Raw genomic sequence first — 19,243 nt, 5'->3', positions numbered from 1 at the left:
AAGCAAGTAGGACCACAGCAGAGGGACAGAACAGTGTGTGTGTGTGTGTGTGTGTGTGTGTGTGTCTCAGCGAGCATGTGTGTGTGTCAGCGAGCAGGTGAGGCAGGGAGCTGCAATCAAGTTGACACACCTGCAGTTCATTCGGTACTCACCTCCACCTGTGTTTAGACCGTCTCCTCCCTCCAGCCTTAACCCGGTGTGCCAACCATCACGAGTCATCTGCTTCAGACCGGCTTCAGTCCAGCCTCATGCTGCCATCACCCTCGCAGTCTGCTCCGCTTCTCAGCTCCATTTGACTCGGCCCTGCTCCGTCCTCTCCCTGGCTCGACTGGTCCAACGACTACTTACCCTGCTCACCACGAGGGAGGCCGGGGTTCAGTCCAAGTATTTTCTGCTCTGCTTCATTTCTGTTGTGAATAAATCTTTGAGCTGAGCTCTGCTGAGTTGTCTGAGTCCGCCCTTTGTTCTGAGGTTAACATTTCTATATCAACGTCTTTGTTTTTGGTTCTTTTTTGGTGGTCCTACTGAAAATATAAAATTTGCGAACTTTTCTTCTTAAGGAACAGTTTAAGGAACAGTTTTTGTAAATGACAATCTTTCCTCCAAACGTCATCACATTATTACGGCTGTTTCCTAACGTCTCTTTTTCTTCCTCCATCATCATCATCATCATCACTCCCTCTCTTCATGTATATGTATGTGTATGATTTATTTATTCATTCTGAGTCATGTTAGTGATTTGCCTGCAGCAGTGTGTTGCTGTTGTTGTCATGAGGATGGTCATCATGTGATCAGCTGATTTCCTCAGTTTAAACTCAGACGTTTCTTCATCATCATCATCATCATCAGTCTGAAGCTTCGACACTCAAACACACGGTGAGTTTCCTCTTCTCTTAAATCACATTCATCACATCTCATACGTCTCTTTTAAACTTTACAGTAAACTGATTTAAGTGCATTTTGTAAAAGTGAGTGTGAAAGCTTCTGTAAAAAACACTGTGACATTTGTTTGTGTTAAATCTTTATTTTCATACATTTGTTCTTCGATTGTTTGATCTGCAAAATGTCAAATCTCAAAATGTCTTCAGTGGAAATGTTGATAAAAAGAGTTTCATGTGTTTCTGCTGCTGTGAAACATTTAACATGAAGAGAACAAAATGTTTGGATACAGAGAAAATGTCTTCATCTTGTTTTTAGCATCACTGAATTTTACTTTGAAGGATTCAGACTTCTGATCAATCACAAATTAAAATACATATCTGGGATCTGTATATCTTATCAGCTGCGTAACGTGTAAAGATCATCGTCAGGGTGTGCTGACAAACAGTAACTTTAAAACCAGCAGAGACTCTGAGCAAAATGAAACGTTAAAAGTTGGAGGTTTCAAAGAAATTCAAGAGACTCATGTCCAACAAACCCCAGTAATATTACAAAACACAGCCTGACGTGGTTTGGTGTGACCGTTAGCTCATGGCAGCTAATTTTAGCGAGCTAAGTAGATCCTGTTGTGTAACTGATTTTATTGGTCTTATCATCAAAGTTAACATTCAGCAATCAAGACATTTACACACTTTGAAATTTAGAACAAAGAATAATTTTCACACCTTTGTTGCTACTTCGCTGCTCTGCTTTGACACATTTACAAAATCTTTGTCAAAGATTTATGTTTTTTTCCTTCTCAGTTAAAAGTTTGAGCTGCAGAATTACAAGTTTTTTCTTATATCATTACAAGTTCTCTCTAGATGATGTCCAAAACAACAGCCAGTTCTTTCCATCTCAAAATATTTATGTTTTTCTTAAAGTATCACAACTTTTCTTTTGCAATACAATTTCCTTATATCTCAAACTATTTTTTTCTTAAAATATTATGACTTTCTCTTATTACTTTTTATCTGGAAATGTTTAAACCTTTTTCTTAAAATACTACAGCTTTTCATCTAAGAAAAATCTACTCTCTTAGAATTTTACAGCTTTTCATTGAAAAATATTTCTACTTTTTTCATCGTAAAAAAGTTCTACTCTTTCTTAAAATGTTATAGCTTTTTATCTCAAAATGTTCCAACTTCCTGTCTTAAAGTTTTATGACATTTGTCTTACAATACAAAAAATATTACAACTTTCTCTTGAAGTATTCAAATTTATTGTTATTTTTTTCTTAAAATTTAAGCTTTTCATTTGAAGATATTTCCACTTTTTCTTAAAATATTCCAACTGTTCTCTGACAAAACTTTTGATCTCACAACATATTTATAAATAAAATCCTGTATGAATATGAGCTTTTACCTTAAAATATTCTGTTGTTTTTTCTTATGCTATCCTTAAACTATCAGAATTTGTTCCTCTTAAAAATAACACAAAATATCAAAATATTAAATATTAAACCTTTATAGTGACATTGTTTTAAGGAGCTGAAAAGAGACCTACATGTAAATATAAAATACAGAGGACCATTAATAGAACCCTGAGCAACTCCATGAGTCACTGCTGTGAATGTTCCTCTGCTGAGTGCTGAGTTCTTCTGCCGTCATACTCACCTAAAAATCAGTAAATGCAGCTTTTTAAAATGTATTTCAGCATCATGGAGCGTAAACTGGATCTGTCACGACTGACGGACGAGGAGGCCAAACATGTCTGGGAGGTGATTCAACGAGACTTTAACCTCCGAAAGAAAGAAGAGGAGCGACTTGGGTATGAACACCTCTTTTTATTCTGCGACTGTCTCCATGTTATTAAGTTCTGAGTTTTTGGATTTCTATGATGTCAGATTTATCAGAATAAAGTCTGCACTCTATAATTCATTCTGTTTTAGAAGATGAGAGAAGCTTTGAGTCAGCATTCATGGTCGTCATCTCGAGTGTAAATTTAACATTTGTTGTTTTCAACACATTTATTATATCAGCCTTTACCCGAATAATGACTGGATGTGACACTTCATAATCGTAATTAATATAAAAACATATATCAATACATGTTTTTATATTTACAGTGTAGTAATACAGGATAAACAACAAATAAATTAATGCCTCCCTAAATATATCATGTATTTGAAAAAATATTGATAGCTATCTAATGGCTTGGTGTGAATGCTTAAAGTTATTGAACAGCTTCAGAATTCTTTATTATTACTATTCTCCTGCCCACTTTTTTTGCTGCGAAACTACTTCAACATACTTCAACATATTAACAGTAATCGCCTGCTATGACTTTTCTCCTTCATAACATTATACTTTTGGAAATATTCTGCGTTTTTAGGGCATTTTTCCCCATCCAAGCAGATGGGAGGACTCTTCAAACTTGACACACCTCTCTTCATTCATACATTGACATAGAAACTCCATTCAAACTTTAAAATGTACCTCATCTTTCATATATTCTTACTTTCATTCAACTTTCAAACTTTTTGAAATATTCAAACTTGTTCAGAGCATGGAAAAAAAATGCCCTCCTCAGGATTTATAATGGATGTCTATGGGTGGAATGTTTCACAAACTAATTGAACCCATTTCCCATTTCTTTTAGCTATTCCTAAGTTTTCACTGTACTCACCATTTAAGGGAGCATTGCAGTGTAGCTTCAGCTTTTCAAGAATCTTGAAATATTCCATAGTATTGTTATCATTCAACTTTTCAGTAACATCCAAAGTAATTAAACCTATTTGCATGTCTCCAACTATTCCTACTACCTCTTCTTTCTTCTTCTTCTTCACATTTTGGTCAGCATTGAATTGTAGCGTCAGCCTTTCAAAAAACCATCAAATATTCCTCATCATTCATACATTAATGGCATTATTCAATGTTTAAAGTGAACACTGTCGTGTAGTGCAATGTCTAGTTTTATTTTAATATGTTATAGCACCTACCTAAAGTATGACCATATATGAAAATTACAGTTTTTAAAACCATCGATACTAGAAACACATATGTGCATAAACAGCATTAAAACGACTGTGTATAAAATAACTATCCTTTAATTATAATTTCTGATACTTGACAAATGTTTTACTGTGTGTGGAAACATCTTGGATCGAAATCTTCATGTAAACATATCTGTTATAAGATGATCATCTATCAATATATTGATTAAGTGGATGTGAAGTGAAGCGTCTCTGTGAGGCGTTCATGTGAGGGCTCCGAGGAATGTGAGCAAGAAAGACGTTGTTGTTGCAGTCGATCACGACGTGGTCACATGGACGAGAGTCTGGAGGAGAAAACAGGAAGCTCACAAAGACACTCTCTATTCCGCAGTGAAGACTCTGACTCCCATCAGCCCCGGGGGCAAACTCAGAGGCTGAGTCAGGGAGATGTAATTTAAAGAGAGGAAACAGACTCTCCTTCGTTCTAACCATTCTTCATCCAAAGCGTTGGTGCACCCTGTGAGAGAAGCATTGGTGGAATATAACTAAGTATTTTACTCAAGCAGATTACTGTAATAGATTACTGTGGATTAAAGTACCCAGCAGTCTGTGAAATATCTACAGCAGTAGCATGACACACATTAATGCGTCACCTCGAATAGGGAAACACATTTTACTGCAACATACACACTTTTACTTCTTTTACGTGACAACGCAGGACGCCTCATTGTAATGGAGTATTTTTACTGCAGTAAAGGCTCAGAATACTTTGTTCCTCTCCTCCGTCTCAGCAGCGCTGATCAGTGATGATCGCTGACGACATGACTCAGGAACAAATGCAGCTTCTGTCCTCAGGCTGAATGAATGAAGGAATGACTGAATGAATCATCTGTGAATAATCTGATTTTCACTGTGAAAATTCAATTGACTCAACATTTAAAGTGGCTGAGAAACATTCACCCAATCTAATTCACACTGTGCATGTTTGGCTGGTGCTCGTGGTGACGTACTTTAGTTACACATGAGTGTTAAGCGTTTTCAATCCAGTTCTAGGATCCGTCACAGAGGCTGATTCTCACAGGAGACAGTTCGGGACACGTTGGAGAACACATAGAGGAATGTGCTGATGTAAACATGGTGTGAATGTATGTGACAGTGAATAACAACAAGTCCACTGTGAAGACTGTGAACGTTTTCAAGCTGTGGTTCAGGTCCCTGGAGGTGGACGACTCGGTCACATGAAACACTGAGGACACGCTGATCTCTCACAAGACGTTCAGCTGCTGCTGAAATCATACAAACTGTCTCCGTTCAGAGAACACAGAGTTCCCCATCAGCAGCGACACATAGCAGTGTACTGTCATCCTGTACTTCTACTTCTTCTCACATAAACTGCGGTTCTGCTATTACTATTGTAGGTCCAGTAGTAGATATACTGTAGTTCTTGTACTAGATAAATTGTAGTTCTAGTAGCAGTATTGCAGTATTGTAGTTCTAGATGTAGAACTTCTTTTTCAGTAGTAGATATAATATTCTGTATTCTGTAGTTCTAGTAGTAGTGTTGTACTAGCAGCAGTGTAGTTCTGTTACTAGTATGGTAGTTCCAGTAGTAGTAATAGTATTTTTACCACCATGCTGGTAACACCTTGATGTCTCTGTCCTCTCTTGTTGTTGTCGCAGTGACCTGAAGACAAAGATCCAGAAGGAGGACACCAAGAAAGAGCTGCTGTAGTAGGATTGTAGTTCTAGTAGTAGTATTGTAGTTCCAGTAGTGGTGTTGTAGTTCCAGTAGTAGGATTGTAGTTCTAGTATTGGTATCGTAGTCCTAGTAGTAGGATTGTAGTTCCAGTAGTAGGATTGTTGTTCTAGTAGTAGTATTGTAGTCCTAGTAGTAGTATTGTAGTTCCAGTAGTAGGTTTGTAGTTCCAGTAGTAGGATTGTTGTTCTAGTAGTGGTATCGTAGTCCTAGTAGTAGGATTGTAGTTCCAGTAGTAGGATTGTAGTTCCAGTAGTAGGATTGTAGTTCTGGTAGTAGTATCGTAGTCCTAGTAGTAGTATTGTAGTTCCAGTAGTAGTATTGTAGTTCCAGTAGTAGGATTGTAGTTCCAGTAGTAGTATTGTAGTTCCAATAGTAGGCTTGTAGTTCCAGTAGTAGTATCGTAGTCCTAATAGTAGGATTGTAGTTCCAGTAGTAGGATTGTAGTTCCAATAGTAGGATTGTTGTAGTAGTAGTAGTAGTAGTAGTAGTGGTAGTAGTAGTGGTAGTAGTAGTAGTAGTAGTAGTAAAAGTAGTTTTACCAGCATGGTGGTAACACGTTGATGTCTCCGTCCTCTCTTGTTGTGGCAGGGATCTGAAGACAAAGATCCAGAAGGAGGACACCAAGCGAGAGCTGCTGGGTTCTCAGAGCCAGCTATCGGACTCTCACTGCATCCGCTGCCTGCAGCCCTTTAAGTTTCTGGTCAACAGTAAGCGCCAGTGTCTGGACTGCCACATGTACACCTGCAAGTCCTGCAGCCGCTACAACAAGAAGGAGCACGGCTGGGTGTGTGACAACTGCCGCATGACCAGGTGAGACACCACAGGTAGGCACTGAGAGTACCGAGAGTGCAGGTAAGGAAACACCAAGACTATCTCGGAGTTTACACACCGAGACGGACGGTCCAGAGAACGTCAAATATCATTGTGTCCTTCACTGTGTTCCTGGTCATCGATGTCATGATGGTCTGGTACTGTTGACTTTTGGGTCTTATATAATTATAAATATTTAATGAGATTTTCACGCCGTCATCATCAGTCATGTGGATCTGACGACTCAGTGGGTGGAGACAAACAATAGAACAGCTGGAACACGCAGACAATTACATCACTTTTAGCAGAAGAAGAACTATCGTGGTTCTAGTGGTAGCAGGGGCGGACTGGGACTAAAAAACAGCTCTGGACTTTGACTCGGCCCAGCCCACAACAACTGGTGCGCGGAAACTCATCAGCCCCAGACATAGGTGTCAAAATACTTAAATCTTAACACATGATATTAAGTATTATCAGAAAACCTGTTCCAAAACTTTAAAAAAAGTAAAAGCATTCATGTTGCAGACGGTCCCTGTCATTTTTATTATTTTTTTTTTACTATTTTTTAATATTTCTTCTGGATTAATATTGCTGCTGCATGTGCATATGGTGTTTTACAGCTAAAATATTTTAAGAGGATCTGTGAGGATCTTCCCGTTTTTTTTTGGATTAATACCAGTATCCATATTGTTCTCTTTCACGCTGTCCCTCCCACCTGCACCGGCTGCTTGATTTGCGTGACGTATGCGCTTCCTTCTTCTTCAATTTGATTGGATGCCAGCCGGCTCATAGATATCTATGGGCCGGCTGGCCGCCAATTTAAAGGCTGCCACCTAGCAGACTGGATGTGGAACAGTAGATTATCAGGGAGAAAAATGAAAAAAAACAAAAAACGGTGATGACTGTGTGGCGGCTGCCGGCCGTCCTGGAGTACCGGCCCTTCTGTGATTCTCCAGAACCTCCAGATGGCCAGTCTGCCCCTGAGTGGTAGATAAAGTCTAGTTACACTCTGGTTGTAGTACCAGTATGGTGGTTCCAGTTGTAGTGTTGTACTTCTATCTCAAGATATACTGTAGTTTTAGATGTATTCTGGTTCTGGCAGCAGTGTTGTAGTTAGAGTAGTACTACTGCAGTTCTTGAAGTAGTATTGTAGTTCTAGTAGTAGTTTTAGTAGTAGATATACTGTAGTCCTAGTAGTAGATATACTGTAGTTCTGTGAGTAGTATTGTGGTTCTAGTAGTAAATATAGTGTAGTTGTAGAAGCAGGATTGTGGTTTTAGTAATACTATTGTAGTTGTAGCAGTAGTATTGTAGTTCTAGTAGTCCATTTACTGCAGTTCTAGTAGTACTGGGGTTTTAGTAGAATATTGTAGTTACAGTAGTAGTATTGTAGTTGTAGTGGTAGTACTGTAGTTATAGTTGTAGATATGCTGTTATTCTATAGTTAGTATTGTAGTTCCAGTAGTAGTAGTATTGTAGATCTAATGGTAGTATTGTAGTTGTTGTAGTAGTGTCACAATCCTAGTGGTAGATATACTGTAGTGTTTGTAGTAGTGTTGTAGTTCTAGCAGTAGGATTGTAGTTCTAATAGTAATATTATAGTTCTAGTAGGTGTGTTGAAGTCTTAGTAGTAGATATACTGTTTGTTGTTATACTGTGTTCATTGTTGTGTACATATGAAGTATTTGTCGTATACATATGAAGTATTTGTTGTATACATGTGAAGTATTTGTCGTATACATATGAAGTATTTGTTGTGCACATATGAAGTATTTGTTGTGCACATATGAAGTATTTGTTGTGTGTATATGAAGTATTTGTCGTGTACATATGAAGTATTTGTCGTATACATATGAAGTATTTGTTGTGTACATATGAAGTATTTGTCGTGTACATATGAAGTATTTGTCGTATACATATAAAGTATTTGTTGTGTACATGTGAAGTATTTGTCGTATACATGTGAAGTATTTGTCGTATACATGTGAAGTATTTGTCGTATACATATGAAGTATTTGTTGTGCACATATGAAGTATTTGTTGTGTACATATGAAGTATTTGTCGTATACATATGAAGTATTTGTTGTGCACATATGAAGTATTTGTCGTGTACATATGAAGTATTTGTCGTATACATATGAAGTATTTGTTGTGTACATATGAAGTATTTGTCGTGTACATATGAAGTATTTGTCGTATACATATGAAGTATTTGTTGTGTACATATGAAGTATTTGTCGTATACATGTGAAGTATTTGTCGTATACATATGAAGTATTTGTTGTGTACATATGAAGTATTTGTCGTATACATATGAAGTATTTGTCGTGTACATATGAAGTATTTGTCGTATACATATGAAGTATTTGTCGTGTACATATGAAGTATTTGTCGTGTACATATGAAGTATTTGTCGTATACATATGAAGTATTTGTTGTGTACATATGAAGTATTTGTCGTATACATATGAAGTATTTGTCGTGTACATATGAAGTATTTGTCGTATACATATGAAGTATTTGTCGTGTACATATGAAGTATTTGTCGTATACATATGAAGTATTTGTCGTGTACATATGAAGTATTTGTCGTATACATATGAAGTATTTGTCGTGTACATATGAAGTATTTGTCGTATACATATGAAGTATTTGTCGTGTACATATGAAGTATTTGTCGTATACATATGAAGTATTTGTCGTGTACATATGAAGTATTTGTCGTATACATATGAAGTATTTGTCGTGTACATATGAAGTATTTGTCGTATACATATGAAGTATTTGTCGTGTACATATGAAGTATTTGTCGTATACATATGAAGTATTTGTCGTGTACATATGAAGTATTTGTCGTATACATATGAAGTATTTGTCGTGTACATATGAAGTATTTGTCGTGTACATATGAAGTATTTGTCGTATACATATGAAGTATTTGTCGTATACATATGAAGTATTTGTCGCGTACATATGAAGTATTTGTCGCATACATATGAAATATTTGTTGCGTACATATGAAGTATTTGTCGTATACATATGAAGTATTTGTTGTGTACATATGAAGTATTTGTCTTGTGCTCCTGCAGGGTGCTGAAAATCGGTACTCTTGGTTGGTACCACGACAACGTACGGAATCGCTTCAAACGCTTTGGCAGTGCGAAGGTGATGAGGTCATTGTACAAGAGGCTGAATGGAGACGGTGAGTGTGACATCACAGAGTGACTTTGCTCATTTAAGGTGCGTTATCTTGGAGCAGAAGGACGTTCAGCATAAAAACATCTCAGCTCTTTAATTTAGTTTTGTTTAAAAAAATTCTGTGTTTTTGTACTAATTCATTATTAATAAGACGTTCAGAGAGACTTTAGTAACTGTGTGATAAATTCTGAACATACCTATTATTTATAATTATTCATCTGTAAGAAATAAAAATATGCTAAATGCTACATGCTAATAAGACTTAATGTGCTTCTTCTCCAGGTGGTCGTGATGACGACACTCAGAGTATGCCGGATGTCCGCAGCCGTGAGTCAACATGACATCTGAAATATTTTGTGTAGAATTAAAAATACGACAGGAAGAAACACGTGAACAAAATCAGATAATTAAAGTTAAAGCTTTAAATGTAAAACTCTAAATTTCTAAATTTATTTATTTTTTTTCATTTAAAAAAAAAAAACATACAACATATTTGATATTTATATTTTCAGCAGAATTCTGGATTAAAACCTCAACAATTTGGATTTTAAATTCAAATTGTGACCCACTGAAAAATGAGAAACGTCTTTATACGGCTTGATAACAGGAAAAACAAATCAGCTACTGAAACACAAAACCATCGGCAGGCTCAGAAAGTATTTATCCAGAATTTGTTTCTAAAATTTTATTAAAAATTGAACCCGTTTATCCATTTGTTTTATTCAATTTAAATGCGATATTTGCCTCACATTTATGTGTAAATGTTTTTCTTTATTTTCTTAATTAATTAATTTATTTTTTTGGGAGATGAGACACATTGATGTCACTTTAATTGTTAACATCTGCAGATGAAAACAGATCACATATTTATCTTAATTTACTGCAGAGAAAAGAAAAAGTCGACACTTTAAACCAAATGAATCAGAGCTCTAGTTGAAACATGTAGTTAATTCCAGACTTCTTGTCAAAGTCTTGTATTTGTACCTGCAGATGTGTATAACGGTGCCGAGGACGACCACATAGAGACCGAGGTTCAGCGCTACAAAGTGGTAATCTGGAGATGAAAATCAAAACCTTGTGACGGTGTATAGGATGCGAAGCCTGCAGCATTAAAATTCTTCATTTCTTTTTCTGTGTCAGATGAGGAAGAGCAAACGCTTGCTGTCAGTTCATCCTCTGGACTTTGACCCCGAGGAATATTTCCCTTATTCACGACGACCTTCTGTACAGGTAAACAACACCTAAAAAACACCACCTAAAGTACAACAACTTAAAGTACAACAACACCTCAAGCACAACTATTTAAAGTACAACTACAACAACTAAACTAACCAAGAAGAAAAACTGAGGACTTAGATATGTGAAGGACAGATAGCAAACGTCAGGTGACTCAGACGTTCAGAGCTTTGAGTGGCTTAAATAAATATAGTGACTATACCACACTTGTACGTTTACACACTGCTGATGTCACTGCTGATGTCACAGCTTCCTGTGTGTATGTGGCATGTTTGGTGCAGCAGATGCAGGAGGATCGCGGCTACAGGAATGACGTGGACTACGACATGTACAACCACCGAGTGAACCGCAGGAAGAGTCTGGACCGATACGCCATGAGACCAGGTACATGTACAAATACACACAGTATGCACAGTACACACAACAATATTAAGTACACACATTACACACAGTACACACACATGGTTCAGACTCGGGGTACGTTAACTCCTACTTGTCTATGTTTACCTGTCTGTATTTACCTGTCTGTGTTTACCTGTCTGTATTTACCTGTCTGTGTTTACCTGTCTGTGTTTACCTGTCTGTGTTTACAGATGACTACGGCGACAGCAGGATGGTCCGGACTCGTTCTCTGTCTAAGATCAGCTCCTCAGTTGCTCGGCAGCAGTACGTGGACACCTCGGACGAGGACGAATACCCGAGGTACCCCCCTGCGTACCAGCAGTACCCCCATCGCCGCAAGAACAGCAGAGCGTCCTCCCAGGAGAACCTGGGACAAGCCCCACCCGTAAGGAACAACAACCAATCACTGTCTGAGTTTTTTTACGCTCATAAACCAAAACTGTCTTTCTCTCTAACGTTGTGTTTTCTTTAACCGTGGGAACATGAAATGATCTGGTCTCTGGTTTTTACCCGGCAGATGAATGAGCTGAACAAACGAATGTCGGCCATCGAGAGTCTGCTGAACCGCCTGGAGGAGAAGATGACACCTGCTGATGAGGTGAGATCAGACGCATCAGCTCCAAAATAAGTGTCTTCTTTAATCAGACAGAATTAGAGGTCGATGAGTTGCTGTTGGTGTCTTGGTGCAGGCAGCGACTTCGTCGGTTCAGAACGAGGAGGAGAAGCTGAGGAGGAAGCTGAGCGAGTTGGCGGGGAACCTTAGTGATAAGGGACTGTCCTCAGATGACGAGCCCGGGAAGAAGTCCTTCTCTGTGGGTAAAAGTCTGGCTGGTGTGAAGGGCGGCCCGGTGGTCACTCTGGACTCTCTGAAAGATAAAGAGCTGAGCTCATCCAGTGACGAGATGCCCACTGAAGCTCAGAAGGTAGGAGTGAGGTCTGGATGGGTCATCTTACCAGAGTCATTGATGGGTTTAAACTCAGGGTGGATGTCACAGCAAATGGGAACCTGGAAGTTTCAGAAACAACCTCAGGTTATCTCTTACACTCTTTTTCCACCAACATGGATCTGTTCCAGTTCCTGCACTGAATTTTGAACCGTTCAGAGCACTTCAACCTAAAATACATTGGTTCAGAACCCAGAAAGGTGGGTCACAGCTGGAACCAAAACATATCAGGTTTTTCTAAACCTGAAATTCAAACTGTGACGACGTCGGTGAGTGTGTCGTATTCTACAGGCTGGAAAGAGCTGCTTTGTCACTGGACTTTCACATCTGCATACTAGTTGCCAGGTATCAAGTGTTGCTGTTGTGTGATGTACCGGGATGCCAGGACATCCCCATTGGAACTTTCCAACTCCGCCGTATGATACCACCGCGATTAGTTGCTTTTGGCGTTGATGTCTGTCACCAATTTCATTGACAAAGCAGCAGTATTTGATGACTTTGGAATGAGAACAGGTCATCGCTGCAGAGCACCAAAAGCCCCGTCTCCACCAAACCCTTTCAGTCCAGTACCTTTGCAATCAACAGTAACCCTTCAGACATGGTACCTAGACCCTCGGTCTGTTCAGTCAGTCCTCTTAAATGTGGGCGGGGTTGTTGTCACTCACTGCTCCGTCCAGCACTCGCTGTATTTCCTCATCAGCGGTGACACAGATGGAAGTCTGCACCTGGTTTATCGTTCACAGAACGAGGCTGCACGCCCACATTTTCAGAACAAAATAGAACAGGCTGCAGTGAGAGTCTCTCTCCATGGGATATTTAAAAATAGCAGCTTTGTGCATTTAGTCCTTCTCAGGCAAGCTCAGGGGTTTAGTGTTGCTGGAGCCCACAGGAAGTGAGGATTAGAATATATGACCTTCACATAATCCGCTCCAAATGAATCTATATTTTTAAAGTCATTACTAAAAGTGTGTGTCATATAAAAATTGTGAAGGTGAAAAAAGTGATGGTCAAAGTTGTCACAGTGAAATTTAAGGTGTGCTGATGGATTCACGTCATCAACTCATGCATTGAGTAACATTACAAGTTAACGTTCCACCTTAAAAGTTGCCGGCAGTCGGCCCAGTGAATGAAGTTATTTTTTTCTCTTTCATTTTATAGTTGTAGTTTACTGATGTATGAACAGAGGTTACATAAAACCAGAGTGAGCGTCCTCTACTGACCAATCAGACTGCAGGGTTTCTAGCTCCACCTTTTAGTACCAGATCTGTGTGCTAGGTACCCCAACAGAGGGGGGACCAAACATGGGGACGCTAAGGAACGCTTCTGTTGGTACCATCCACAACTTTTACTGTGGAGACAGAAACAATGACACTGAACCGGACTGCTCGGTGGAAATGGGGCTGAAGTTAGAAAAATCCTGAACAGAACCAGAATTAATTTGGTGGAAAACTGGTATCAGACTGCAAGAAAAACTTCCTGTCCTGTTCAGTTCATTATATTCTCAAACTCCCGTCAATGTCACGGAGCAGTTTGAGCTCAGTTTTAACCACTGACACAAAATCAAAGCGATGTTTCATGAACATTCAGGATCCTGTTCGTGGTGACGGCAGTAAAAGATGCTTCCACAGCATGGCTTAGCTCGTCCCCTCAGAAAAGGTCCACTAAACAATGTCCAATATATAGAAATACGGTTCTGATATAGATTTCAGCTTTTGTCAGGATGAAGAGTTCAACTTCAAAATAAGATTGTCAGGAAGCTTGTGTCATGACATCACAAAAAAAATCAAATCAGGAGAAAAGATATGTGAACTTTGGGATGAAACTCAGATTGGTACTGAAGGTAAAAATATTTCAGGGACTTTTCTTCCTGACGGACATTTTGAAGACGAACTCTTCGTGTTGGTCAGATTTCTGCATGACGCCTCCTCACTAACGGGCTGCCTCCTGCGTTACATAACAACCCGACAGCAGGTTGTGGAAATGTGAAGGTCAGCAGCTGCCTGCCTGGATCCAGACACACTTCTTCTTCTGTGTGTGTATCTCGTCAATAGCGGGGAAGCGTTCTGTCATAAATTACCAAATATCTCGTCAGTGGCGGGGAAGCGTTTTGTCATAAATTATCAAATATCTCATCAGTGGCGGGGAAGCGTTTTGTCATAAATGACGGAATGTCTCATCAATAGCGGGGAAGCGTTCTGTCTGCAACAATGGAATATCTCATCAATGGCGGGGAAGCGTTTTGGCATAAATTACCAAATATCTCGTCAATAGCGGGGAAGCGTTCTGTCTGCATAAAAATGGAATATCTCATCAATGGCGGGGAAGCGTTTTGGCATAAATGACCAAATATCTCATCAGTGGCGGGGAAGCGTTTTGTCATAAATGACGGAATATCTCATCAATGGCGGGGAAGCACTTTGGCATAAATTACCAAATATCTTGTCAATAGCGGGGAAGCGTTCTGTCTGCAACAATGGAATATCTCGTCAATGGCGGGGAAGCATTTTGGCATAAATTACCAAATATCTCGTCAATAGCGGGGAAGTGTTCTGTCTGCAACAATGGAATATCTCGTCAATGGCGGGGAAGCGTTTTGTGATAAATTACCAAATATCTCGTCAATAGCGGGGAAGCGTTCTGTGATAAATTACCAAATATCTCGTCAATGGCGGGAAGCATTTTGGCATAAATTACCAAATATCTCGTCAATGGCAGGGAAGCGTTTTGGCATAAATTACCAAATATCTCGTCAATGACGGGCAAGCGTTTTGTCTGAAATTATGATATTTATCTTCAATGGTGGGGAAGCATTCTGTCATAAATGACAAAATATCTCATTAATAGTGGGGAAGCATTTTGTCATATGTGATAGAATATGGCTTCAATGTTCTGAGACATTAAAAATGCAAACCAAAGAAACCCTTGGTTCTCAGGAGGATCAACTAACTTGTTAATGTCAAAGTGGTCCTATCCGGGCTGGTCGTCGTGGTCATCTCCGCACCGGTCGTCATGGTCGTCTCCGCGCCAGTCATCGTGGTCGTCTCCAGGTCGGTCGTCATGGTCGTCTCCGGGCCGGTGGCTGCTGCAGGAACAGGTGTTGTTTTCCAGCTGCTAACATCTGTCCCTCTACATGGATTTCAGAGATCGACGGCCGCCGCCCTCTGTGACCTCACCACTGAGGTCCTGAGAACCATTAACGCCACAGAAAACGCGATGGTCGAGTACGGCCTGTCAGAGCCCGTTGACAGAGCCCACTTAGTAGGGACTGATGTTAAGCAAGCAGATGATGCGTTCAGGGAACTTGAGGAAAATGTAAGATTCCTACGTCGACTGCACGCCTCCTCCTCGTCCCCTAACCTCTCTTTGTCTCGATGTCAAACTAAGCCCAGCCCCCCACGCCTCATGTCAAGCATGATGCAAATGTCTGGACTGGCTTTAAATGTCCCCGGCTGCTGTGTCTCCAGTCTGTCCACACAGGGCCGGGTATCTGTGGGACGTCCCGGGCAGCACTGGTTCCAGTTTGGCTCCAACACAAGTTCTCGTTTAAAATTCACTTTAAAATTCAGATTTGTTTTAGATTTTTTTCTATAAAAATTCAAATATTCTATTTTCAACTTATAGAAAAACTTTACATAACATTTGAAAATGTTCCCAAAATTATAAGAAAACTCTCGTAATTACTAAAAAACAAACATACAAAAAACCCAAAATGATTAAATGGACAAATAAATAAATGGATGAATAAATAAAACTATCAATATGGGAGAAGTGTCTGATAAATATGGAAAAATTCTAATTCTGAACTGAGATTTATTTTCTCATAAATTTCTGATAACCACAAGAAAACAAACAACACAAAAAACAAACAAGGAAATGTTTGTGTCATTTCTAGACAAGGTGTCTTTTAATTATATAGAAAAAAAAGTTATGGTAAATATGAGAAAATACTGTTTGTATATAAATGTACGTTTTCCAAGATCTTATTTTAATGAAGGAGAAGAAACGATATTGTGAATCGAACACACCATCAGAGAACCAGCCTGCGTGTTCCACCGTCATACCTGGCCCTGCTCCTGATATCAGCACAGGTATGGAGGTGTGTTAGTGCCCTCTCCAAGACACAGCTGTGTGTGTTTGTATGGAGATGTGTTAGTGCCCTCTCCATGACACAGCTGTGTGTTTGTATGGAGATGTGTTAGTGCCCTCTCCAAGACACAGCTGTGTGTGTTTGTATGGAGATGTGTTAGTGCCCTCTCCATGACACAGCTGTGTGTGTTGGTATGGAGGTGTGTTAGTGCCCTCTCCATGACACTGCTGTGTGTGTGTGTGTGTGTGTGTGTGTGTGTGTGTGTGTGCGTGCGTGCGTGCGTGTTTGTGTGTGTAACCTGTTCAGGTGTACATGGCGGCCGGTCAGTCGTATGAGCTGGAGACGAAGTTGAGGCGACTCGAGCAGAGCGCCAAGACTCGCTTCGGGGGGACGACGGACTCAGAGCTGTCGGAGCTGGAGGACGTGGTGGCGCTGACCGCCGCCCGAGTCCAGAGCGCCGAGAGCGAGGTGAGACCAGACCGCTGTACGAAACACAAACACCTTGGTTTGTTTGTGAATTAGATTCGTACAACATAGGCGGCATGAATCATCATCATCATCATCATCTTCATCATCATCATCATCAGTCCACCTGATAACGTTAACTTACGCTTCTAAACGAGTTTAACAAAATCGCACTGTGAACGTCATGTAGTGGTTATTAACCCCACACAGTAATGGTTAATGGACCTGCATTTGTATAGCTCCTTTCTAGTCATCTGACCACATCCGACCACATTCACCCATTCACACACACATTCATACACTGGTGGCCGAGGCTACCATACACAAGGTGCCACCTGCTGCTCAGTTTTTAACTCTCGCACACACTGATTATCAGCCATCAGGAGCAGTTCAGTATCTGCCCAAGGACACTTCGACATGCAGACCGGAGGAGCCGGGAATCAAACTGCTAATCTTCTGATTAGTGGACAACCCGCTCTACCTCTGAGCCACAGAGCCACAGAGCCACCACTACATGACGTTCACTGTGTGCCATACATTGGAAAAACGCAAAAAAAAAGCAAGACAAACAACACATTAAATGAAACGCAAACATTTGTTTTTAAAAAATGCAAAACAAAAAAAACAAAAATACAAAATAAATACAGTAGAAACAGGCAGAGAAAATACAAAACTGCAAAAAAGAAGAAAATGCAAAAAATTACAAAAATGTTTAAAAAACAGAGTAAAAAAATGCAAAAAATGTACAAAAATGCAAAAAAAAATAAAAACATAGAAATAAAACATAAACAAAAACACAGTAGAGACACGCCAAAAGATATAAAAATAAAAAGAACCACAGTATTAAAAAAAAAGTACAAAAATGTGACCAAATAATATAGAAGACATGTCAGAAACACAGTATGAAGCTGCAAAGAAAAGAATCACTGTAGAAACATGAAAAAAAAGAAAACGTACAGAGTATGAGGGTGCGAAATAACAAGTCAGTGTATTAACAGAAACAATCAGGTACAGACTCGCTCTGATGTGTTGAATCTTTGAATCTGAACGTTTATTAAAAACGTCACAAACGATTAACATACGAAAAATGATCTTGTTTTTTCCACCAATAATAAAATTACAAGGAAACTTTTTCCAAAGTTAGAAATCTTTCTTTAATCAAAACACGTCTTCTTTATCACATGATCATTTCCTGTGTGTCTGGAAACTGTCTCACAATCCCGAGTAGACGAATCAGGAGGAAACTCTTCATCAGGGTATTTAATATTTATTTATAAAATTTTTCTTCTTATATATTCACATTGTTATCTTTAAACAGGACAAGTGTCTCGTAACTATGAGAAAACTTACGTTAGAATTACGCGAGTTAACAAACGTTTTACAATCAGAGGAATCGTCAAATAAAAGATCTGAGTCTCTGAAGGAAGCGAATATTTCCCACCAGATACATTTCCTGAAGTTACAGAAAGCTCTGAGTATTTGAATAAGCTTTGTACTTAAAGATGTTTATTGTTTGTTTGTTTGTGAAACAACAACGATGACCAAGATTCAGTGATGACCACAGATATCACGTGTGTCCTGATCTGATGTGTCCTCTGCAGGTGTCGGATATGGAGAGTAAGATCGCTGCTCTGAACGCTGCAGGATCAAAGAAGAAGGTTTGTTTATTTCTTACATGAAATAAATATATTATTATAAAGTTAAAGAACATTCATCGTGTTGTAAAAAAGAGACTATTTAGGAACAAGACAAAAATGATCTTTTATATATGAAAATACAACTTTATTAAAATATGAGGTGAAATATCAAAATGATATTTGAGGATGTTTTTCGTGAGCATATGAAATATTTATTTAAATGGCTTAAAGTCATGTTTTAACTACAAGAAGGTTTTTTTCCCTTCATAATTACTAAAAAATGAAAGAAATATATATATTTTAGGTAGCTAATAATCTATGGTTAGAAATCTATCTCATATTTAAAAGAAAAATATCTTCTGATTACAAAATGTTATGTTTTAACTGGAAGAATTTTACTTTTGTTGTGATTTCAACAGGACGAGTTTATTTTCTTTTGTCTTGAGATTACTGTATTACTTTTTGTTAATAATTCTAAAATGATGATATTTATACAAAACAAACAAGTTTAATAAATTATATTAAAAAGTAATATAATCTATATACAAATCCAAAAAATGATTAGATTTGTATGGATGAATACATTTAATAAATTATGTAAAAAAAAAGTAGATACAATTATATATATTTTATAAAAATCTATGAAATGATAATATTTTTATACATGAATATACACTGAACAAAAATATAAACGCAACACTTTTGTTTTTGCTCCCATTTTTCATGAGCTGAACTCAAAGATCTAAAACATTTTCTATAAACACAAAAGACCATTTCTCACAAATATTGTTCACAAATCTGTCTAAATCTGTGTTAGTGAGCACTTCTCCTTTGCCGAGATAATCCATCCC

The 19,243-nt window shown here is 38.6% G+C and overlaps 1 protein-coding gene across 1 annotated transcript in view; it reads left to right on the top strand.

Moving 5' to 3' along the window:
- The first annotated feature begins 810 nt into the window (after positions 1-810).
- mlpha (melanophilin a) overlaps positions 811-19,243 on the top strand; it is a 23,263-nt gene continuing 4,830 nt past the window's right edge. Inside the window, exons 1-14 of the mRNA XM_050066046.1 lie at positions 811-876; positions 2,575-2,688; positions 6,201-6,422; positions 9,513-9,625; positions 9,904-9,948; positions 10,612-10,670; positions 10,762-10,851; positions 11,139-11,241; positions 11,451-11,644; positions 11,777-11,857; positions 11,949-12,182; positions 15,345-15,515; positions 16,597-16,758; positions 18,357-18,413. Of these exons, the coding sequence (XP_049922003.1) occupies positions 2,579-2,688; positions 6,201-6,422; positions 9,513-9,625; positions 9,904-9,948; positions 10,612-10,670; positions 10,762-10,851; positions 11,139-11,241; positions 11,451-11,644; positions 11,777-11,857; positions 11,949-12,182; positions 15,345-15,515; positions 16,597-16,758; positions 18,357-18,413 (1,641 nt within the window). The 5' untranslated portion in view covers positions 811-876; positions 2,575-2,578. The remainder of the gene's footprint in view (positions 877-2,574; positions 2,689-6,200; positions 6,423-9,512; positions 9,626-9,903; positions 9,949-10,611; positions 10,671-10,761; positions 10,852-11,138; positions 11,242-11,450; positions 11,645-11,776; positions 11,858-11,948; positions 12,183-15,344; positions 15,516-16,596; positions 16,759-18,356; positions 18,414-19,243) is intronic.

The sequence above is a fragment of the Epinephelus moara genome, chromosome 16 (genome assembly GCF_006386435.1).
Source record: "Epinephelus moara isolate mb chromosome 16, YSFRI_EMoa_1.0, whole genome shotgun sequence".
Taxonomy (NCBI): Eukaryota; Metazoa; Chordata; class Actinopteri; order Perciformes; family Serranidae; genus Epinephelus; species Epinephelus moara.
The sequence above is the reverse complement of the archived record's forward strand: the minus strand, read 5'-3'. Positions and strand labels throughout refer to the sequence as shown.